At 37.2% G+C, this 20,549-nt stretch overlaps 2 protein-coding genes across 5 annotated transcripts in view; both read left to right on the top strand.

The window, feature by feature from the left end:
• Positions 1–577: 577 nt before the first annotated feature.
• LOC130433896 (uncharacterized) lies at positions 578–8,133 on the top strand. Of its 4 annotated transcripts, XM_056763682.1 has the most exons (7): positions 580–903; positions 1,960–1,990; positions 4,822–5,160; positions 5,321–5,889; positions 6,012–6,167; positions 6,300–6,395; positions 7,288–8,133. In XM_056763682.1, the coding sequence occupies exons 4-7, from the start codon at positions 5,446–5,448 to the stop codon at positions 7,603–7,605; spliced, it is 1,014 nt and encodes a 337-aa protein (XP_056619660.1). In that variant the 5' UTR covers positions 580–903; positions 1,960–1,990; positions 4,822–5,160; positions 5,321–5,445; the 3' UTR covers positions 7,606–8,133. The 4 variants fall into 4 exon arrangements, with proteins under 4 accessions (XP_056619657.1, XP_056619660.1, XP_056619658.1 ...); XM_056763679.1 differs by having other exon boundaries at positions 578–903; positions 4,822–5,889; XM_056763680.1 differs by lacking the exon at positions 580–903 and having other exon boundaries at positions 940–1,990; positions 4,822–5,889.
• An 11,223-nt stretch (positions 8,134–19,356) lies between these two features.
• LOC130433984 (MAM domain-containing glycosylphosphatidylinositol anchor protein 2-like) overlaps positions 19,357–20,549 on the top strand; it is a gene marked incomplete at its 5' end in the record, with an annotated part of 104,220 nt that continues 103,027 nt past the window's right edge. Inside the window, 1 exon segment of the mRNA XM_056763794.1 lies at positions 19,357–19,402. Within this exon segment, the coding sequence (XP_056619772.1) occupies positions 19,357–19,402 (46 nt within the window).

Here is a 20,549-nt window from a genome sequence, read left to right as displayed (position 1 = left end):
TTTTACGAAATGTTCTTTTTATCGTTAAAAACTGAGTTGGTTTGAATGGACAGGTATGTGATTTTTTTGCCTTTGGTCCTGCTGTAAAATATGCTGTGTTTCAAGTTTAACACACGTACCTGTCTGAGGATAAATAATTTGTTAAGATTTCAATGGTAACAGCACGCAGAGAATGTAAATAACAAACAAACATTGTGAGTCCAGCTGTGTTTTCAGTTTAAAGATAATTTGAACAGTTTGGTGGTGAATTTAACAGGATGTGAGAAACAAATGTGTGTCACTCGTCTGCGACTGAATGAAGACACTCTCACAGTTACGTATCACACATCTGGAGATCTAGAGCATGTAATACATAAACAGCCTCTGCTCGCAGATTTCATATTTAAGACAATCTGCAGATTAAATTCAATGAAATATTAAACATAAGAATGCAAACATAATTTAATCATAAAATCATCAACAACAACAAAAATATTTAGACCAATACATGAGAGCAACACAAACATGGTTGTTTGTATTTTAACTTGTGCTTCAACATACACTGTAAAAAGTGATTTTTTGATCTTGTAAATAATGGAAACATTATTCAAGTATGTTTTACACACGAATACTATTTTGTCTTTTTACTTGAAAATGGCATGTTTAATTCAGAACATTACTTGCAGTTTCTTTGTCATTTATTGTTCCAAAATACATATGTAAATTTAAATTAAATCTCCTAAGTAATATTTACTTAGTGTTCGCCATCTAATCAAATCACACCAAAAAATTAACAACTCAAGTAAAATTTACTCAATACAGTAATATAATTGATGCGCATGAGTCTTTGCCTCAGAGTCAGAACTGGCGCGCACAGAGGAAAGGAATCGAGACTTCACGACGGATAAAGTGAATTTTACCACGGTAAGTTATTAATATGGTCATTAAATAATTGAGCTATGTTTGCAGAAAAGTGTAGAGTTATTAAGCTATCTGCAGTCCCAGTCGTTTGTGCCTAAGTTACCTTTTCTTTTTTATCGAGTTACGGATGCTAGCAATGTTCATGCTAACAATGTTAACAGATTTTTGGATAACGTTAAAACATAATCTTAGTTTTGTTTTGTTAAACACATGAATAACAGAGTTAAATCATTAATAAATGAAGCCATTAATTTAGTTGACAGACTTGCACCACCATCCGTTATTCGCAAATGGCATCTCTGTGGAAAACAATTGTCTTAACTTTTCAATAACGTTAATCTTGTCAGACGATTATTGTAAAAATGAGTTTTAACATCCGTGCAAACTTTGCTCGAGGCTTTGCCGTTGTGTTCGAGCATTCTGTCCCAGAAAAGTTCGAGCTGCCGAAATGTAATAATCACCCTGTTTTTCGCGTATTAATCACACAGGATTAATGTTAGTTTTTAAAATGCACGTGTAGGCCTACAAGGCAAATAGTACCTTGAACGTTAATTTTATTTATGTTGTTTACCTATACTATCGATTATGATAGCTATACATAGAAATCGATAAGGTACTGCACTTTTGCAATTACACAAGTCTAAATGCTTAGACTTGTGTAATTGCAAAAGTAAATCTTAATTTCTTAACAATCAACCTTATTTAAGTTAAAGCCTGTATTTTTCATGATGTCCTTTTACTGACTAACATCCACTTTACAGGTGGTTGATATCTACAAGCAGTTGGAGATTCTAATTTGTTTCCATGTTTTCCATGTTACTCTTGAGTAAAAAAAGTTAGTGTAGTTTAAAAAATTATGATAAATGATTCAAAATACATGCCATGAATGAGACCGGCAAATTATTATTTTTTATTTACATGACTGCATAACCACAGTCAATGAATTATAAAGGTAAATTGTAAGTTGTAAGCGTACTTCATATCAGTAAGATCAGTACATTTATTTAAAATTGTTAAAAAATGTATTCTGACATGAACATTTCTTACATTCTTTTACAGATATTCCATTCCTTATTCAAGCTAATGCAAGGTAAGTTGGCAATACTTTATAACAGCACACTTCACAGATAGATAGCAATAAGTATGCATTCACATGTACATCATTTGTTTACTGTAGGTGCCAGACCATGAGGTGGTTATGTAAAAAATGCAGCTTTCAGTCAAACCGAAGACTACAGCTATTAAAACACTTAAGGCTCAAACATGGAAATGCAGGCCGTCAATCATCAATACCATGTCTTTATGCTGATTGTCCTTGTTCATTTAAAACATTTAATGCCCTTCAGATACACTTATCCCGAAACCACACAGAATCAGACAAACCAAGTGAGGTGCTGTCATTTAGTTGTCTAATATGCAGTTCAATTCCATTCTCTTCGGAGAAGCAATATTTTGAGCACCTTAGAAGCCATATGAGGAGGTACGAGGTAGTGACATGTGTGTTCAAAAACTGCAGCTTCAGTACAAACATTTATTCAACCTTTGCGACTCATAAACACAGGAAACACAATACATCCTCCATTGAAGATTTTAAAACTGAAGTCTTGAAAAAATACCCAAACACTGCTGCTTTTCAAAATGATCTAGAGGTGTCTGATGATGACACAGAACTTGATGAAACTTTGGTTGATGCAGAAGAGAACTTGCCCGAAGTTGTAAAAACGAAGTTTGGACAACTTCTTCTAAAGTTGCAAAGTAATTTCAATGTGTCAGGCAAGTGTATTGATCATATTGTAGATGACCTTCAGTTCCTCTCTTCCTCTGCATCTGCTCCAGTTTTGAAAGATGTTGTTGAGTCCACTTTGAAGAAACATAACTGTGAAGTACATTCAGCGGTTATCTCAGATTTGGTGAAAAATCTTTGTGAATCACACCCTTTAAGTTCAGCTTTAGGGAAAGATGGGCCTTTTTCAACATCATTTAAGAGGTCACAATTCATGAAAGCACATTTTTCAGTCATTGAACCAGTAGAATACATACTACACAATAAAGACAACAGAACATTTCAGTATGTTCCAATACTGCAGTCGTTATTGCAAATCTTGAAGAATGTAGAGGAAAAAGACTTTTTCACTCAAAGAAAATCTGGATGTGCATCACAATACCAGTCCTTCCAAGATGGATCTCACTTCTGTAAAAACGATTTTTTTGCTGGAGATGAGAACAGATTAAGTCTTATTCTGTATATCGATGACTTTGAAGTGTGCAACCCTTTGGGAACTTCCCGCAAGATCCACAAAGTCACGGCCGTCTATTGGGTGTTAGGAAACTTTCCAGCATATGCACGATCAACATTAGCTTCTATTTATTTAGCTATTCTGTGCAAAGCAGATGACACAAAGCGATTTGGATTTCAGAAAGTTTTAGAGCCACTCCTGACAGATCTTCAAAGCTTGGAAAAAGATGGTGTTTTTATTCCAAGTTTAGGAAAAATCATGAAAGGCACTGTGGTGAGCGTGGTGGCTGATAATTTGGGGGCCCATTCTTTGGGAGGATTCGTTGAAAACTTCACAGGATCTAATGTCTGCAGATTTTGTCTCGGAGAAAGGTCCCAGTTTCAGACCACAGAAGTAAGATCTGGACTTTTTCAGAGGAGAGATAAAGAGCAGCACAGTCTGCATGTTGAGACGATTTTGTCAAGTCCTATTTCCACTCCTTGCTATGGTGTGAAAAAACAGTGTGCACTGTCTGAAAAACTTCGACATTTTCATGTAACATCTGGTTACCCACCAGATGTGTTACATGACCTTCTTGAAGGTGTCGTTCCATTGGAACTGGCGTTGTCATTTCAAGCCTTCATCAAGAAGAAATATTTTTCTCTTGTGGAGCTCAATACTTGCATTCAACAGTTCCCTTATAAGTGGAGTGACCAAACAAGTCGTCCACATTTGATTCCTGCTCATTTTGCTACCAAAAGATCTGTAGGAGGCAATGCACATGAAAACTGGTGTCTGTTGCGTCTGTTGCCTCTCATAATAGGTTTGAAAGTACCTGAGGATGATGAAATATGGCAGATGTTAATGACCTTAAAAGACATCGTGGAACTTGCAGTGGCCCCAGTTCATACTGAGCAGAGCATCTGCTACCTTGGCACTTTAATATCTGAGCACCGAAACAGATTTCTGCAAGTTTTTCCTCAAGAAAGGCTCCTCCCCAAACACCACTTTCTCGAGCACTACCCTGAGCTTATTCAGGAATTTGGTCCTTTGGTAGCCCTTTGGACCATGCGATTTGAAGCTAAACATGGCTTTTTCAAAAAAATTGTCAGACAAACAGGCTGTTTCAGGAACATACTGCTGTCCCATGCGAAAAAACACCAGCTCATGATTGCATTGCATCTCCATGATTCAAATGTGACAAAGTCATCACTTTCAGTCACAACAACTTCACAAGTCTCTGTGGATGTGCTAAAGGATGGCATAAAAGATTTGGTGCAACACAGGTATCCACATGTCACAGTGGTGCATGTTGCAAATAATGTGCACTTCTCAGGCACCAACTACAAACCGGGGATGTTGCTATGTTATGGTTTCACTGCAGACTTGCCAGACTTTTCTGAGGTGCTACAGATTATCTTGGTTTGTAACAAACTGGCCTTTGTTGTCAGACTACTAAGCACATTGTATAATGAGCACTTTAGGAGCTATGAGTTGGAACACACAATCAACATTCAGATACTGGAGCAAAACGAAATGGTTGACTACTATCCTCTGGCTGCATACACTGTTGCAGGAAGACGACTGACTACCTTAAAGCACTACATTTCCCCTTCTGTTTAGGTGCATGTTTATCAAAGTTAATATTGTAGTGAATTCATATTGTAATGAATTGTGTTAATTAATTTTTTTGTATCTGTTGCAGATGTGCACCCCAGCAAAGCTGCGATTAGTTTTTGGAGAGAATGATGTTCGCAAATTGGTTCTGCCCTCAGGCATCCCCAGCACTCTCCAGGACCTTAAAAGGATAATACAAGAAACATTCAATATTCCAGAATGCTATAGTTTGATGTACGAAGACATGGAATTTGGGGGCCAGTTTTTCAATTTGGACTCAGTAGATGATGTGCAGGATAAATGTACTCTGAAAGTAGTACAAACTGAACCCGTCACCCTAAATCTAGTTGTTATGAATAGATCAACTCTACCAACAGAGTCCGATGCCAGATCCTGCAGTTCTCAGGACACTGTTGTGCTGACTCCTGTAAGTGACACTTACCTTTCTTCTGACTCCAAATCCACCGGCTCTCAGGACACTGTTCTTCTATTGTCCACTGAGACTCACGCATCATGCCGTTCTCAAGGATGGCCAACAAAGTTTATAGTACCTACTTTCTCCTTTGATACTGAGCTCTTGCTTTCAGATGGAAACAAAGCCTACCAAAAGGACGGCACTCTCTTGAACAATCATAGAGTGACAAGTAGTGTCCTTGAGACACTAGCAGAGACAATATTTCAATACACTGCATATCCGACGGGTGTCCAAATTATGAATGTAGTGGAGATGTTGATTGAGAAGTATCCATGCCTCAAAGAGCCAGGGTCCTATAATGCACAATATGGATGGCAACAAAGGATAAAATATAAAATGGGAAATTATCGAGCCAAATTAAGAGGTAGCCAGCTTTCCTGCCCAGAGCTTGAGGTGAACCAAAAAAGGAAGACAATTGAAAACCCCACTCCAAAAGGCCTCAAAAGACCTAGGAAGGCTGAAGTAAATTACTTGCCACCATTTCCATTTGGGGAAACAGGAGAAAGTTTAGAGAAGGAGAGACTAGATCTCCTTAATGAAATTAGGAAAAAAAACAACAAAAACATAATTGGTGAGAAAATGGAGAAGACTTTCTCCTATCGAAGAACAGAAGTAGTTAAGAACTGCCCTGCTGTTAAAGATTTCATGGAGAGATGGCCAGCCCTTTTCTGTGAATCTGAGGTAAACTTTAGTTATGTTCTTTGTTGGCCTAATATGCAGTGATTTCAAATGCAATAAAAAATTGTTACCAGTGCACTCAACTCATCACTTGATTGTGTTACATTTTATTTTCTTTGTCTTAGATCAAAAATGAATTCAGAAGAATCACCACAATTTCCTTGGAGCGTACATTCTTGGAAAAGCTGGACTTCTATACTCCAAAACTCCTGGCTTTGTTTGAGATGAAGGGTGGGGTTGCTGGCATAAGAATTAGACATTTGCTGGATTCACTCAGCCAGGTAAAATGTAAAAAAAATACAATTGTGAATTACTCATGTGATGATATGCTGCTTCCTGACTCTGTAAATTTGTTGTTATATGTCGATGTATACACATTTAATGTTCACTGCATTTACTTCTGTTTTTAACAGGAAGAAGATAGGCTTGAAGATAGGCGAGACGTTGTGATTCGCTGCCTCCTGTCTTTCCTGGGAGAATCAGCTGAGGAGCTCATTGAAGACCACCAGGTAGTACAGTTCAATTCAATTAAAATTTATTTGTATAGTGCTTTTTACAGTGTACAATGTTTCAAGGCAGCTTTACAAAAAAAAACAATGGTGAATGATCAATAAATTGAAACAAATCAAAGAAAATGCAATAATCAATTAATAGTCTAGTGCTGCCTGGCGTCATCATTGCACAAGTCTTGGGTCATCTAACGTCTTACTGGGAGGCAGGGTCCCGACATGGATATACAATAATTAGTTACATCGAGCCACAAACTTGAACACAGTGATATGAACTGTGACTTGTTCAGTTTAAAAATATATATTTTTATTTATTTATTTTCTCTGTTGCATTCAGTGCTTTCTTCCAAAAATAACGGACCATATGAGATTCCAAGTCACAGTTCACTTAGTTCATATCACTGTGTTCAAGTTCGTGGCTCGACTTGTCGAGACTGTTTTTCAATATAGTTGCTGTCTGTATACGCGTAATGTACTGTCTTTATAAAGTATCTTCTTATTAAACTGTTTGTACACTTGAAAAGTTCTCAATGCTTTGGTTTGCATGTAAGGACCCTCATTATGCTACCGTGGTAGTGTGAGGCTATTTTGAGCCTTGTTAGTGGTATTACACTAGCGATTTACTTTATCTTACTCTCTGCCCCATATTCTAGCGTTATAAGCTAATCTGTTTTTAGAGATATAACTCTTTACATTCGACTATCATGAAAACGCATCCCAGAGAACGATCTACTAGGTAAGCATGTGTTAATTACCCCTAGGTTCATTTTTCACCGGAGTTGTCCTTTAAGAGTGGACAGTTTGTCTCAGAACAGGAACCCATTGAGGAAAATTGAAAAATTGATAATGTACAGTATTTTAACCACTTTGCACTGATTTGTGTATTTCACAGGATATCAGCAGGGAGATGATTAAGGATACCTTCTCCAGTCATGTCATGAAAATCATCGTACTAAGCAGATCTGTAGAAGAGGAAGATGCCAGTATGTCTGATGTCATCATTGTCATCGAGGGGACTGAGGTGCTGCTGGGATGTAAAAATCTCGCAAATGCATGTCTTTCACTCATGGGCTGCATTTACTCCCTAAACTTAAGCTATCCCCCAAAGCTGAGAAACACCTTCGAAGTGTTTCAGAAAATCTTTCTGGGACTAGATGCGTTAAAATTTTCGCCAAAGGTTAACTCTTTGCACAGAAAGATTCTAATGTAATCTGCTAGTTGGGCACTACTTGCACTTATTGTACTGTTTTATTTTATTTATTTTTTTGCAAGAAAGGTTGTTCAGAAAACAACTTCAACTACAGTACTAGTTAATATAACAATTCTTATGCATTTTAAGTAATGCTATTCTGCTGAGACCATCGATGCAGAGTTTTATTATTATTTTATTTTATGTTTTTGTTCCCTTAGGTTTAATCTTAGTGAAATTAAAGTTAGCTAATGAAAGGCAGCTACTATTTGACATTATTTGCACTTTTACACTTTTGTATTTGATATCTGCAACTGAGGTTTTTGTAAAATGTTTATGTTTTATGTTTATAGAAAGGTTTTATATGTTTAAATGTTTATACATTTTAATGCACTGTGTGGTTGTTCTAACAATGTTTACTGGAGTAAAATGCACTATAGTGCACCATTTACAAGACCCATCAAACTGATGGAGTTTTACTCTTTGTTTTATTTCATATTCCCATCTGTAAGGAATATCATAGAAATAAACGTATTCAAGTAAAATGTATGTCAGTGTTATTTTATTGAACACCATTTAAATACATAAACAACATCAAGTAATTTTAAATTAATATTTAAAGTAAAGATTACTAGGATTATTGTGTAAAAAAACATTTATTAGCATTACTTGAGTAAAATATATAAACAAACAGTCTATACAATTTACTGGGAAATTCCAAGTAAAATTTTACTTGAGATTTTCTAATTAAAGCTACAGTTCCTTGTCTTTCGTTTTTACTTGGGAATTCTATTGAAATTACTCACATTTTCTAAGTGAAAAAACTTTCCTAACTTTTTTTAAGTAAATCCTACTCCAAATTTTTTTCAGTGTACATGGAAAAGCCTATGATATCTTTTTATGATCCATTTTCTTTGAGTTCTTTCATATGCTCAAAGTAATCATAAAATCACAATGGACTCTTGCGCTTTGTGTTGAAAGAAAAAGCCCCTGAAACTTTTTTGTGTTGATTTATCACTATATTCATCACTTTTTTTCATGATCACTTTAACATGTTGAACTCATTTATGTATTTATTGAAATAATGATGTTTGTGTATTTGTCTGAGGTCAATTGAAGATCCTCCACTAGCACTTGTTTCTGTCCTGACCAAATGAAAATAGAAAGTGAACAAAACATGCCGAAACCAAAGTGTTCAAACCAAAACATTCAGGAGTCCAGGTCAAAAAAAAGTGAGAAATTAAATGTTGCATAAAGATTATTTTGAGCAGAATGTTTGTGCTTTTAACACATTTATGATTTTTTTGTAGAATGATTTCATAATAATGAAAAATCATCATTCATAAAATGATGGTAACTGGGGTTTTACTACAAATGAAACTATGAAAACTATCAGAATGGCTGTAAAGGCTGTTGTTCTGCTGTCTATGAGTTTGCACTGGTAAAGATGATTCAACGCTTGTTTCTATGTTTGACCTTCACCGAGGTTGATATTTGGAAATGGGCATAATTACATTTTTGCCAAATTTGTTTTAGTATGACTTATTTTTGGATGTTCATGGACACTCTTAGACCTTGAGAAAGGTTGGTTTGGTCTCAGTTGAAGTTAATTAAAGAATTCACAGCAGTTGCACTGGATTGCAATGAGCATATTGTGAATATGTTTATTTATTTATCTTTTCAAGGATGTTGTGATAGTTTGCCAGTACAGATTACATCACCTTTATAACAAGAAAATAAGAAGTCTGCACCGGGTTGAAGGAAAATGCTTTTGCTCAGAAGCGGTTCAGAGGACAGAATTGAGTTCTCAGTTAAGTTTCATCTTTGTCTCTATTTCTCCTAAAATGAGTTTATTACAATTAAAGACACATTTTCCACAGATTTTATTGTATAACAGATATATGTTTATTTTACACCTTGGTCTTTTTGAATACTCGATTTTGATTGGCCGGAAGGTGCGATTAAAACAGTTGAATACACAAGTAGTTCCGGTCAGTTTGGTCAATGTTTGAAATTAACTAATTAAGTAATTTCCCCTGTCTGATCAAAAATGAGACCGTAAACATTGATAACAGCTTTAACTTTGCATATGACCATGGTATATGCGGTATAATCCACGGCTAGCAAATAATTTTAATTCACTTTGCTTCGAGTCTGTTCTTGACCAGTTTTATTGAGATCTACTTTAAACTTACTTTGGAATGCAGACTGTGATTTATTAGCTACACATTTCACAATTACTCGAACATATAGATTTTTTAAGACTTGTTTTAGTATTTTTGTTTAATTTAGCTTTTCATTTTAAATCGTAAGTTTATTTATAATTCAAGTAAAAATTTTTACAATATTTTTTTTAAAGCAAAGTTTGTGAGGGGAGTTTTGAGTAAGGACTGTTTCTTTAAGTTCCTGTGAACCGGAAGTTATGATCGTTTTTACATCCGTAATCTAACGCATAAACAGGCGTTTATTTCGAAATACAACAAGCAGCAGACTGACAGTTGAAGGGGAGGAGTTAACGACTTTTCTTGAGCCGTCTAAATGACATCATGTGAGACGGATGGCCACTAGAGGGCGGAAGTGCATTTTAAATTTTGATTAAAGGTTATGAGGGCACATGGAATTTAAAAAGTGAATGACCCTGATAAGCAATGTATAACAAACACTGCAAAATTCCACGGATAAATAGGAATTGTTATTTTTAATTTCACCAGGACTTTAAAGCTATTGCTAGTAAGTGCTGTGGGAGAACTTCTTTAGACTGATATGAAACGGCAGCCTTGCAGATATGGTATTTGTTACAAAAAAGTCAAATAACTGCCAAATTTACTCAAAAAATCTCAGGATGCTTACTAGTGGCAAAACGTTCCACAATGAGTTTAGGAAGTAAAACCTCAACAACTGTGAAGCTGTGGATCTGATTATCTATTTATCACACATGTACACACTCACACACACACTCGAGCAGTGCTGAGTAAAGCAGTGTGGGCTGTAATTAGGAGCCGCTCGGCCGAATGCTTTTGCTCGCCTGCTCTCTCGAGGGACTCGCTTGTCAGATGCGTTCTGTTATGTTGGATCAAGAAGGGAGTCGCTGTTACTTAGTTTACCGCCGTGCGGGACGTATTGGGATGAGATACGCTATTCCTCTGAGGACAAAATGCCAGAGTTTGCAAGTGGACCCAAAAACTCTTAATGTATGACTCTATAGTCACCAGCGCTTTATAGATCTCAAAATAAAATTTCAAGATGCAATCCTTTGATAGCTTTAAATCATTTATGCAAATCTGAAAGCTTTGAAATGGCATTCATGTACTCTTTATGCGTGGCATTCGGGGTGTTTTATGGTCACAAATGCAGGTGAACTGGTTGAGCTGCGGAGGATGTGTGCATGTTTTGATGATTGTATAGTCTGAATAAAACATATTCCGAAATGCAGTTGCAACAAGAGATCAGATTTGGAAGAAATTGGATTTGTGTGCTGTGTGAACTCAACTTTAGGTTGAGCGTCTCCGTAGCTTACTTGTGTTTGTTTTCATATTGTGTTTATTTGTTTGTTTGTTTTGAGATTAGACCTGTTTTCCAAGTGTCTAATTTGTATGAAGTTTAAAGACAAAAATACAACAGAGGCTGGCTGCAGCCGATACATCACCTTCACTCAAAGCCCGAGCCGATACACGTCACCTAATTCTGACCTCAACCTCAAAAAATGTATGAAACGGCGCTGTTGTAATGTCAATAAATACTTGTAATGTTTTAATGCTACAAAATTATTGTTTAAATGTTATTAAATACCTTTAATACTACTAAATCCAGGCATTGCTTCCAGGTTTGTATTTAGAACGTAAACATTATACTAGTTAGCAGTGAACAATAAATGCAACATCAAATAAAGATTTTTTTATAAAAATGTGAACCCAAATGATTTAGGTATTTTATTTTTAAAGCAAAATAACATGCAAAACAACCACAGTAAAATGTTGAATAATTTCCACAAATTAAGTTTGAATTGTTCTCAGTAAAAAACACAAACTATATTTACAGAACACATCCACTGCGAGTAACAGTAAATAACGATCTACGAACGTTCTTCTCCTTCTTCTTCTTTTCTCCATCGCGTTTATTTATCCTTTTTGTTTAATTTCACGGAAGCCGAATGCATTGTGCTTCAATTGCAGCGTCAGTCTGCAAGTAGACTTAAAAAAAGATAAACTTACCAGAGTTAAATTTCGAACTTTGGAGAGCTGAGCGACGCCATTTTACCCCTTCTGTATTATTGAGTGAAGGTGACGAATTTCCTGTTCGAGAGTGGAGCTCCTCTTGCCCAATCGGCTGCAGCTAAAGAAGAGTAGTGTTGTCTGGTGTGAAAGCAAATTGTACCAAAAGGTACAAATGCGATCATACAAATTCACTTCATGAAATAGTTTCGAATTGCCATGAGATGTGTCCCCTCAACCTTCTCGCCTTCAGATTCTCTTGTGTGTTTCTAAACCAGATGAATTCATCTTTATCTGATTCCCAGTACACTTTGCATCCCAGAGATCTGAACGAGAGGCCAAAGCTAGTAGAACCCTTACAGTTTGAATAAATGTGATAATTTCTTGAGGCTGAAATAGTCTGTAATCTCTAGAGAATCTGAAATGTGTATATAAGAGCGGACCTCTGCCCCGCTGCCGTGGGCTCATTTTATAAGGTCTCCCTCTTTAAAGTAGCAGCGATTACATCTCAGAAGATATTAGCAGACTGCAACACAGCATCATTAATCTCTCGCCATAACGAGACGCTTGGCATGTTTACTTCCAACCAGTTTATGAAACCAAAGAGGAGTCGCCACGTAAATGCAAAACGGACGCTGACTCCACACTGCAAACTAAATTTTTATGACGCTCATAAGATTATGCCCACCTACAGTAGAGTCGGAGCAAGAACGGGTTGCATGTATAATATTCGGCTTTCATTAACCATTTTTGCTGATGCGTTAGGCCAAAATATATTCTGTTAAAAAGGCCCCTTAGTAGACATTGTGATGCTTTTTGTGGGCGGAGCATAGGTGCAGGATAACTTTACTAACGTTAGCGAGCATGTTTTCATTTAATTTGAATGTATAAGGCCAGTAACTGCCTGACTGTGACTGTTGTTGAAAATGTGAACTTTAACGGAAGGAACCAGGCCGACCTACACACTCACTCAATAGATGGACGAACTGTCAGGATTAACCTTCCATACCAGTTAAGTGGTCTGACATCCACACACACCAGATAAAGAACCCAAGCGTGTGTAGTAAAGAGGAACCGAGAGTGTATACATGTTTAGATGCTTAAATCTTGTCGTTTTATAAAAGGAAGGAAGGAGACGGGAACTGGAAGACATTTAAACATTTAATAAAGTAATAACAGCCGGCGGCCCCTCACGGCCGACCGCCAGCAAACAAAACATAAATACAAACATGGTCGGGCCTGGTCCTCTCTCTTCGATGGTCCGGTCTCTCGTTCTCTTATATGCTCCAGATCTCCTACGTGATTCCAGACCGGTGCCCGCACAGTTGGCGCTCATTAACAATTACTCACCGGTCTCAAACCACGGCCTCGCCCCGCCTACTCCACTGCACACATCTTATCATATAATCGACATGAATTTTGGCTGGTGATGTTTATAATAATTAACATCATGTCTGATTCTGTTCACAGTTTAAGTTTCTCTGACCTCCAACTCTGAGGTTGTTTTATTGCATTGATGTGAGTATACAAGAAAACATTTGATGTGAAAAGGAGAGTGCATTTGTCAAAGCAGCGTTTCCAATCCAACAAAGACTCTATTGGAGACAAATGAGGATCATGGGGAAAGTCTGTTTCAACGTCTCTCATTTGCACAAAATGGTTTCCTGAGTGCCTTTCTTGTGCGTTTCTATTGCGAACGGCAGCGAGTTTTAGTGAAACATCAAAAAGAGCGAAAGCACTCGAGCGGAGATAAAAAGAGGCCGGATCAGACTTGTTCAGCACGATCCTGTGGCGTGCAAAACAGAAGAAGCAATTTTCCATGCCCTATAAACATGGCTAATAAATGGTTTGTTTTCAGGAGGGTTTGACGATGATTTCAAGCCAGAGGAGAAAATAAAAACGCTGTCGTGATGAACATTCGGCCTCAGGTAAGAAACTTCTCATATAGTTGCAGTCCTGCTAGATAAAACTCTGTCTGGTCAGATTTATTCTGATGTCTGAATGCGCATCTCAGATGCTTTTAACAGCAATACAGAAACAGAGATGAGCTGTCACTTGAAATAGTCGTGGGGAGGAAAGGCTTTCGTGCTTCTTGGGCTCTTGTAAATATGGCTGATTCTCATTTCTTCTTTACTCCTATGATGAAATGTCAGTCATGTGTCAGAAATACATTACACTTGTCCCTTGCGGATAATGCAACACGACAGAGGTCTTCCATATAGAAAATTGAAGTTGGAGAATTTAATTTTGTGATTCAAACCCTGCTGGAAAATCCATTTTAAGTTTGCGGTCCAAACTGCTAAACATCTGATGTAAACGGGTAGAACGTCTGTTATGAAAATGCTGTGCAGACACATTTTTCATTTGTGATAAACAGACAGTAATGAAATGCATTATTGAAATATGTGCTGATATAAATCTAAACTAATGTGGTGCATATGAAAACGATAGTTTTATTCTCAAAACACTCACTGTTCATGAAAAATGAATGTTTACACAACGTGTAGTAAAAACAAGAGCATTCCCTGTGCCAAATTTGATTGAATCAAAGTTTCATTTCTCATGGACAATGGCTTCATTATCATTCATTGGTGTTTATCAAACTGTGTATGTGACAAGAAAAGTGATTACAATGCAAATGAATAGTGCACGGTTTAAAGATTTCTCTGAAAGAGACATTGATTCACTGTGTTTATATGAACTAAGCGTCAGAATCATCTTGTATTATATCCACAACAATATATTGCAGATTACAACATATTGCACAAAGAGACCAAAACAAGAGAACATCAGAGAAATAGAGGGTTAAAGTTGTGCTGGGTGGTTGTTAGAGTGATGCTGTCCTGTTGCTAAGGTGTCGTGATGATGTTGCTAGGCAAGCAAATGTGCCACATTTTTTGGACATCTAAATTTCAGTTAATCTATTCATAAATTCACTTAATATATACAGAATGGGCTTCAAATTGAATGTTTCATGGGGCTAGAATGCTGTGGGGGATTGCTAGGTCGTTGCTAAGCGGTTGCTAAGGTGTCCTACTGGGGTTATTTTTAATAGTATCATACTGAGTCACAAGACCCAACTGTAAATGTTTCTGTAAAAGCAAGATGCTCTGGGTGTTTGCAAGGTCATTGCTGTGTGAAGGCTAAGGTGTCCTTGGGGCGGATTCAAAAAACATTATGAAGCAGAAAATTCTTCTTAAATGCTATGTTTAAAATTAAAGTTAGGAATGTTATTTATTCCAGGAAAAAAACAATTTTAGGAAAAAATAAAGAAGAATCCAAATTCTCGAAAGCAAAAGCTGTCGAAAATATCATCTTAAAATGAACTCTTAAATCTCAAAAGGAAAGATGTTAAACGCATGTATTTGGTTGTTTCACATGCGTTGACGTGTTTGTATTGAACCAGAATCATAATTTTGACGTTTATTTCCATTTAGCCATATTTATATTGATATAATAGTGATAAAGTCTAGCTCCCTTACTTTAGCTTTAATTTTACATTCTGGGACAAAGTGACTCGAAAGGGAGAGATGTCACAAGTATTATACCGTAGTAGCCTAAGTATCACACAAAAAGTGGCCGATTATAATAAGTATATTTTTTAACGCTTGCTAACATATTAGCTAACATGCCATCGTAAATGTTGTATAGCACAGTATGCTAACATACTGTATAGGCTATACAAGAATGCGATGTGCTTATACGCACATAAAGTTTATTGTATAGATAAACATATACAGTTACCACACAAGCAATTGAGTGTAATCATGTTATTTTATTCTTACGACAAAAATTAAGATGTTCTTAAGAAAATATTTGAGAACGTTTTAAGAAACCTTTGAGAATCACACTTACAAACTTCCTATGATTATCTCAAGAACAATCTTGTATTTTCTCTTAAGAACAATTTTGTGTGTCCGTCACAGGTGTGGTTGCCAGATGTTAAAGTAAAAGCATAAGGTTTAATACTATTACATGACATTTACATTTGGCTGAGGCTTTTATCCAAAGCGACTTAAATTGTATTATCCTATACTTTAAGAGTATATTTAGGCTTATGCAATCCCCTGGGATAGAACCCACAACCTTGCGTCGTTAACGTAATGCTCTTACCACTGAGCTACAGGAAATATATATTTCATTATATTTATTGACATTTATAGTAACAGACTGAGCCACAAACTGGACGAAAGCATGATGCTATAATCCTGTGGGTGGTTGTCAGGTCGTTGCTATGCAGTTGCTAAGGTTCTAATCGCTCCTATAGGGTTATTTGGGTCTTCAGTTTCGACTCATGTGGTTTTATTTGTTGCACAAACGCTGTAGTACAAGTTACATTATGAAAGTTAATAATATAACTCAGCAAATATCACTAGTCTTCATATGTCTTATTTTCTATGATGATCAATCTTCACATGGTAAATGTTTTATGTTTCAGAATAATTCTTGTCTTCTTATTTGTTCCAGCTCTTCAAGGCATCACACAACAGCTCTGTGGCCGCTGTCTGTTTCTCACCTTTCCTCCGGTTCTCCCGGGTGCCGTTAGCTTGATTAAAATCTATCACCTCATTCCCCGGTTCAGCGGCTTCATTTACGGGTTCTTCATGGAACTTTGGCGGGACGTAGTTCCCCAAACGATGGCTTTTCTTTAGCTGTCATATTATCAGCCGAAAGCCAAATCTCTTCAGTGCGATGCGTTTTCACCTGTATAACATTAGACTATTCCTAGTGAAGCCGGGGCCATGCATTTCTAATGGGTTAAAGCTCAGGTTGAGAATAGAAAATGAATCGTGAAGACGGATATGTCTACTTAGACTGGATTTTAAGGGATGTCTCATGTCTCTCTTTCAAAGTATTTTTAGAAAGGTTAAATCACACTTCTTAATAAAAACCACATGATTTGATGTTCATTTATATCTGTGTTGGAAAGGAAACATTGATTGTAAGTGAACATGTTGTTCATTTAATATCAAATATATTTATGAAAGCTTTTCATTGGCAGCTCGCTTAACATCAAACTCTGTTTCTTTCTGCATTGTATTGTTCTTTAATACTTATAATTGTTCAATTGTAGTTTCATCTAAGGTAGCTGGCTATGTAGACATCAAAGAGCAAGACGTCTTCCCGCTGTGAAGTAGGTCACTTATCTGAACAGCTTCCCATCACTTTCCCGCGCTGAGCATTAGTTGCATTTGGCTGGTGGGTATTTTACAGATTTTGTGTCATGCCACATGATTCGTAATCATTGGGAAATGATACATGTTTGATTTAATTGTCATGCATTGATCAATGGTGAAAGATGGCTGCGTATAGAAGAACCAAATCAGATCTGAATGGATTGTGGAGAAACAGCAGCAGGTTCATCCTCCAGATCATTATTTACTATTATTGCTATAATCGTTCTTACATAAAGCACCATTAAAGTACGATTTCCTTTCAAACGAAGATAAAGCAAAGTCATATTACAGGTGCTTGTAATTAACCACGCCATTCTTTTATGGAAATGCTGTTTTATTTTGTGTTCTTCAGTTTATAGATTTCTGCTGTGCACGTCCTCCGGTGATCTGCCGAAGGTCTTCTGTACTTCTACAGATATATGTCCTTAAATTACAACAAGCACATTCACTCTTTAAAAGATACTGCAGACCCAATAAACATTTATGAAGCTGTAATTGTGAATCCATTTGGAGACATTAAATCATTTCTATAGACAGAGAGAGCTTCAAATGTAGAAGCGATGAAATGAAAGTGCTTGCGTGTGTGTGTTTCAGTGTGAGAGCGAGGAGAGACAAACAAACACTGTGTTGTTGAACACGTTGAAGTTCAAAGGCTTCGTTCATTTGTATGGTGATGTTGACAGCAGAGAGCAACACAGAGCCGTCTGTCCTCTCTCGTGCACATTCATCTGCCTTTAAAACCTCGCAAACCTTTCGTCATAAGTCGTAAATCAAAAACGCAAAATGTGAGTTCAGTGCTTGTTGTACAGTGTGTCTCAAATTGTAAACTTTTTATTAAAAATCATTTGTTTTTATTGTGCTATCCAAGCATTAACACTGTAGGACAGCATGGATGCATAATGACTTCATTGGTTAAAATTATTTAAACGGTTTTGAATTAAAACCATTATTCAAAACCAGATCTAGAAAACAAGCATTCATTGTTCAAAAATGTATAGTTAAGCCTATTGACTCAGTCTAATATGTGTGTGAATGGGTCAAAATGACAAAGTGATCAAGTTTACTCATAAACTGACAGATGATGACATTGCATCTCACTAAAGATGAGTCTAAATCATCCGCTTTAAATTATGTCAACAGGTTTGTGTTTGGTTCAAAGGCTTAAGAGCCTGTTTTGATACCATGTATTTGATTACTTTTTCTGTTTAAATTAAATGTTAAATGCAAAATATTTTTTTATTATTAATTTTGATATGTTTATATATTATTAATTATGTGTTTATTTATCGTCACTGCTTTGAATTTCCTATAAATATTTATATATATTTATAGAAATCTATTTGAAATGAATTACGTGCCATTAAAGGAAGTACTCAATAAGGACCCTATTCCAGTAGTAGTGTTCTATGGGGTCCCATCCACCAAAGAACAGAGCACCAATACCAGTAAAGACCCAACGAGACCATTATAGTTTCAATTTAAACCAGTGCAATTCTCATTAGAACTGTTGAATCCATTAGAATTAATCTTACGGCTTCTATTGGTTATCCATAGCATTGCCTTGTCTGTGTGTGTGTGTGTGTGGGGGGGGGAGAGAGAGAGAGAGAGGCGCGTGTTTATGTGTGTATAACTCTTAATACAGATGAGGGGTGGGAGTCACGCTCTCTTTGACGTAGTCTAACACCGGCTCGGTTTCCATAGCGCGCGTTATTGCGCAACACGTCGTATGATTCGCTCCGTTCGGCCTTGACGCGAACGCACTCGGTTCGGTTCAAATCGGCTCCGACAAAAGCACCCAAAGTCTTCGCTTCTTCCTCCCACACTCGGGAGAGATCACGGACGGACAGGTGCATGCGCATTCCTCGTTCCCGGGCAGTTCGGGATGCTGCTGGTGCTGATGCTGCGGGCGGACGCGCATCATCAGTATCACTGAAGGCGCTACGGACTTCTCGAGGAGAAGCGGCTCCGAACCTCTAGAACACACATCGAATGAACTGCCAGCTTCACGGAGCATCTGATCCCAGATTAGGCGATGACATCTGTTAAAAGACCGTTTTCGTGGGAACCGCGATTAACATGCAGTGAAGCTCACGCGTGATTTGACATCGGTAATGTGTCCGAGTCCGAGCAAGCAGTGAATGGACTCAGCTGTCCATCCGGATCTCTTCATTTTCCGCTCCGTCATCGCCGATCTTTGTAAGGATGCAGTTTTGATACTTAAACTGATGTCTCTTTTTCTTTAAATTGTGTTATCTATAAGTCTAAAATGTGGTGATGCACATCTTTTTTCCCACATCTCACCCACCCTGGAAAGAACTCGGACTCTTTAATCTGGATATGTTGAAAGGCACATAAAGATGGATGGGATTATTAATATTCTTGGGGTCCTGACGCTCGTTTTCGAGGGCATCTCGTGCCAGGGAGTGTATGGTAAGTGAGTGTTTGATAACTCGCTTGCATTTATATGCCAGGCGACATTCCATGTGTGGATGTGAACAGGTGCCATTTCACAAACCATCTCAACTGCATGATGTGCCTCATTCTCCCCAAGACCCAAATTCGACAAGGGTTTGTGTTCAGTAACAGTAACATTATCATTGCAAACCTATTCATTTGATCACAGAACACACCTGTTGGGTTTTGCAATTCTCATTTTTTGATTATAAATGGATTGAATAAATAGAAACTGGGAATCATTTTTAATTCGAGAAATGCTTGTTTTGCACTTACAGTTTGGGTTAAGGTTAGTATGAAGCCATCTCAAACCAACCATTCTTAACAGCATGACACAGTTCAGACCAAGACTGCTTCAAGGTTTAAAGCAAAAGATGTCAGAATGATTATAAATATCACTCTAAACGCTTCAATGACATTTTCATTTCACATTGCTATCAGCATACAGATGAAGCCATCAGCTTTCTCAATTTTCTCGTTTGCGAATGTTAATAGCACATCCTCTGAAATCTTTGTTTGTAGATAGTGGCACTTGCTCAACTCACCCTCCACCCACCCTTATTTTCTATAATATATTCAACTAGTGGCATTCAGTAATGCAGCGTGTGTTATCCAGAGCTCTGCATACCGTGACTCATAATGTGCAAATGTCATTAGAGAAAACATCTGAGCTTTGTTTACGGCGGGCTGCTGTTGCTCAGGGGCGATATATCTGACTGGTGGGTCACGCTTTCAGAGGGTGGGCGTAATATCAGCCTTGCGTTTTTGGAGTCGGTTCACAAGAGAGGAGACGCGGGAGGACGTGCATGTGTCTAATGAGATAATTGAACCTCAGCTGAGCTCGATCCATGTCAGAATCAATGAGTTCAGTCCCGTCGGTGGAATGAGATGAATTTTTGAGATGCTATTAATCTACAGTCTGGTTTCTCATAAGTAATCATTATACAGATGATAGCTTCCTACTCATCAGGGATGTATCCGATAAGTTTACTTGACAGAAATACTTCATTTAGAACAGACTGTAAGGCAGACAGACATTGAGCAGACAACACGCAGAGGATGATGATCACATGTAGATAAAGATCATATAAATGACTGTATTTGTGTTTTTATGTATACACAT

This window comes from Triplophysa dalaica, chromosome 13, assembly GCF_015846415.1.
Source record: "Triplophysa dalaica isolate WHDGS20190420 chromosome 13, ASM1584641v1, whole genome shotgun sequence".
NCBI classification, from domain to species: Eukaryota; Metazoa; Chordata; class Actinopteri; order Cypriniformes; family Nemacheilidae; genus Triplophysa; species Triplophysa dalaica.
The sequence above is the reverse complement of the archived record's forward strand: the minus strand, read 5'-3'. Positions and strand labels throughout refer to the sequence as shown.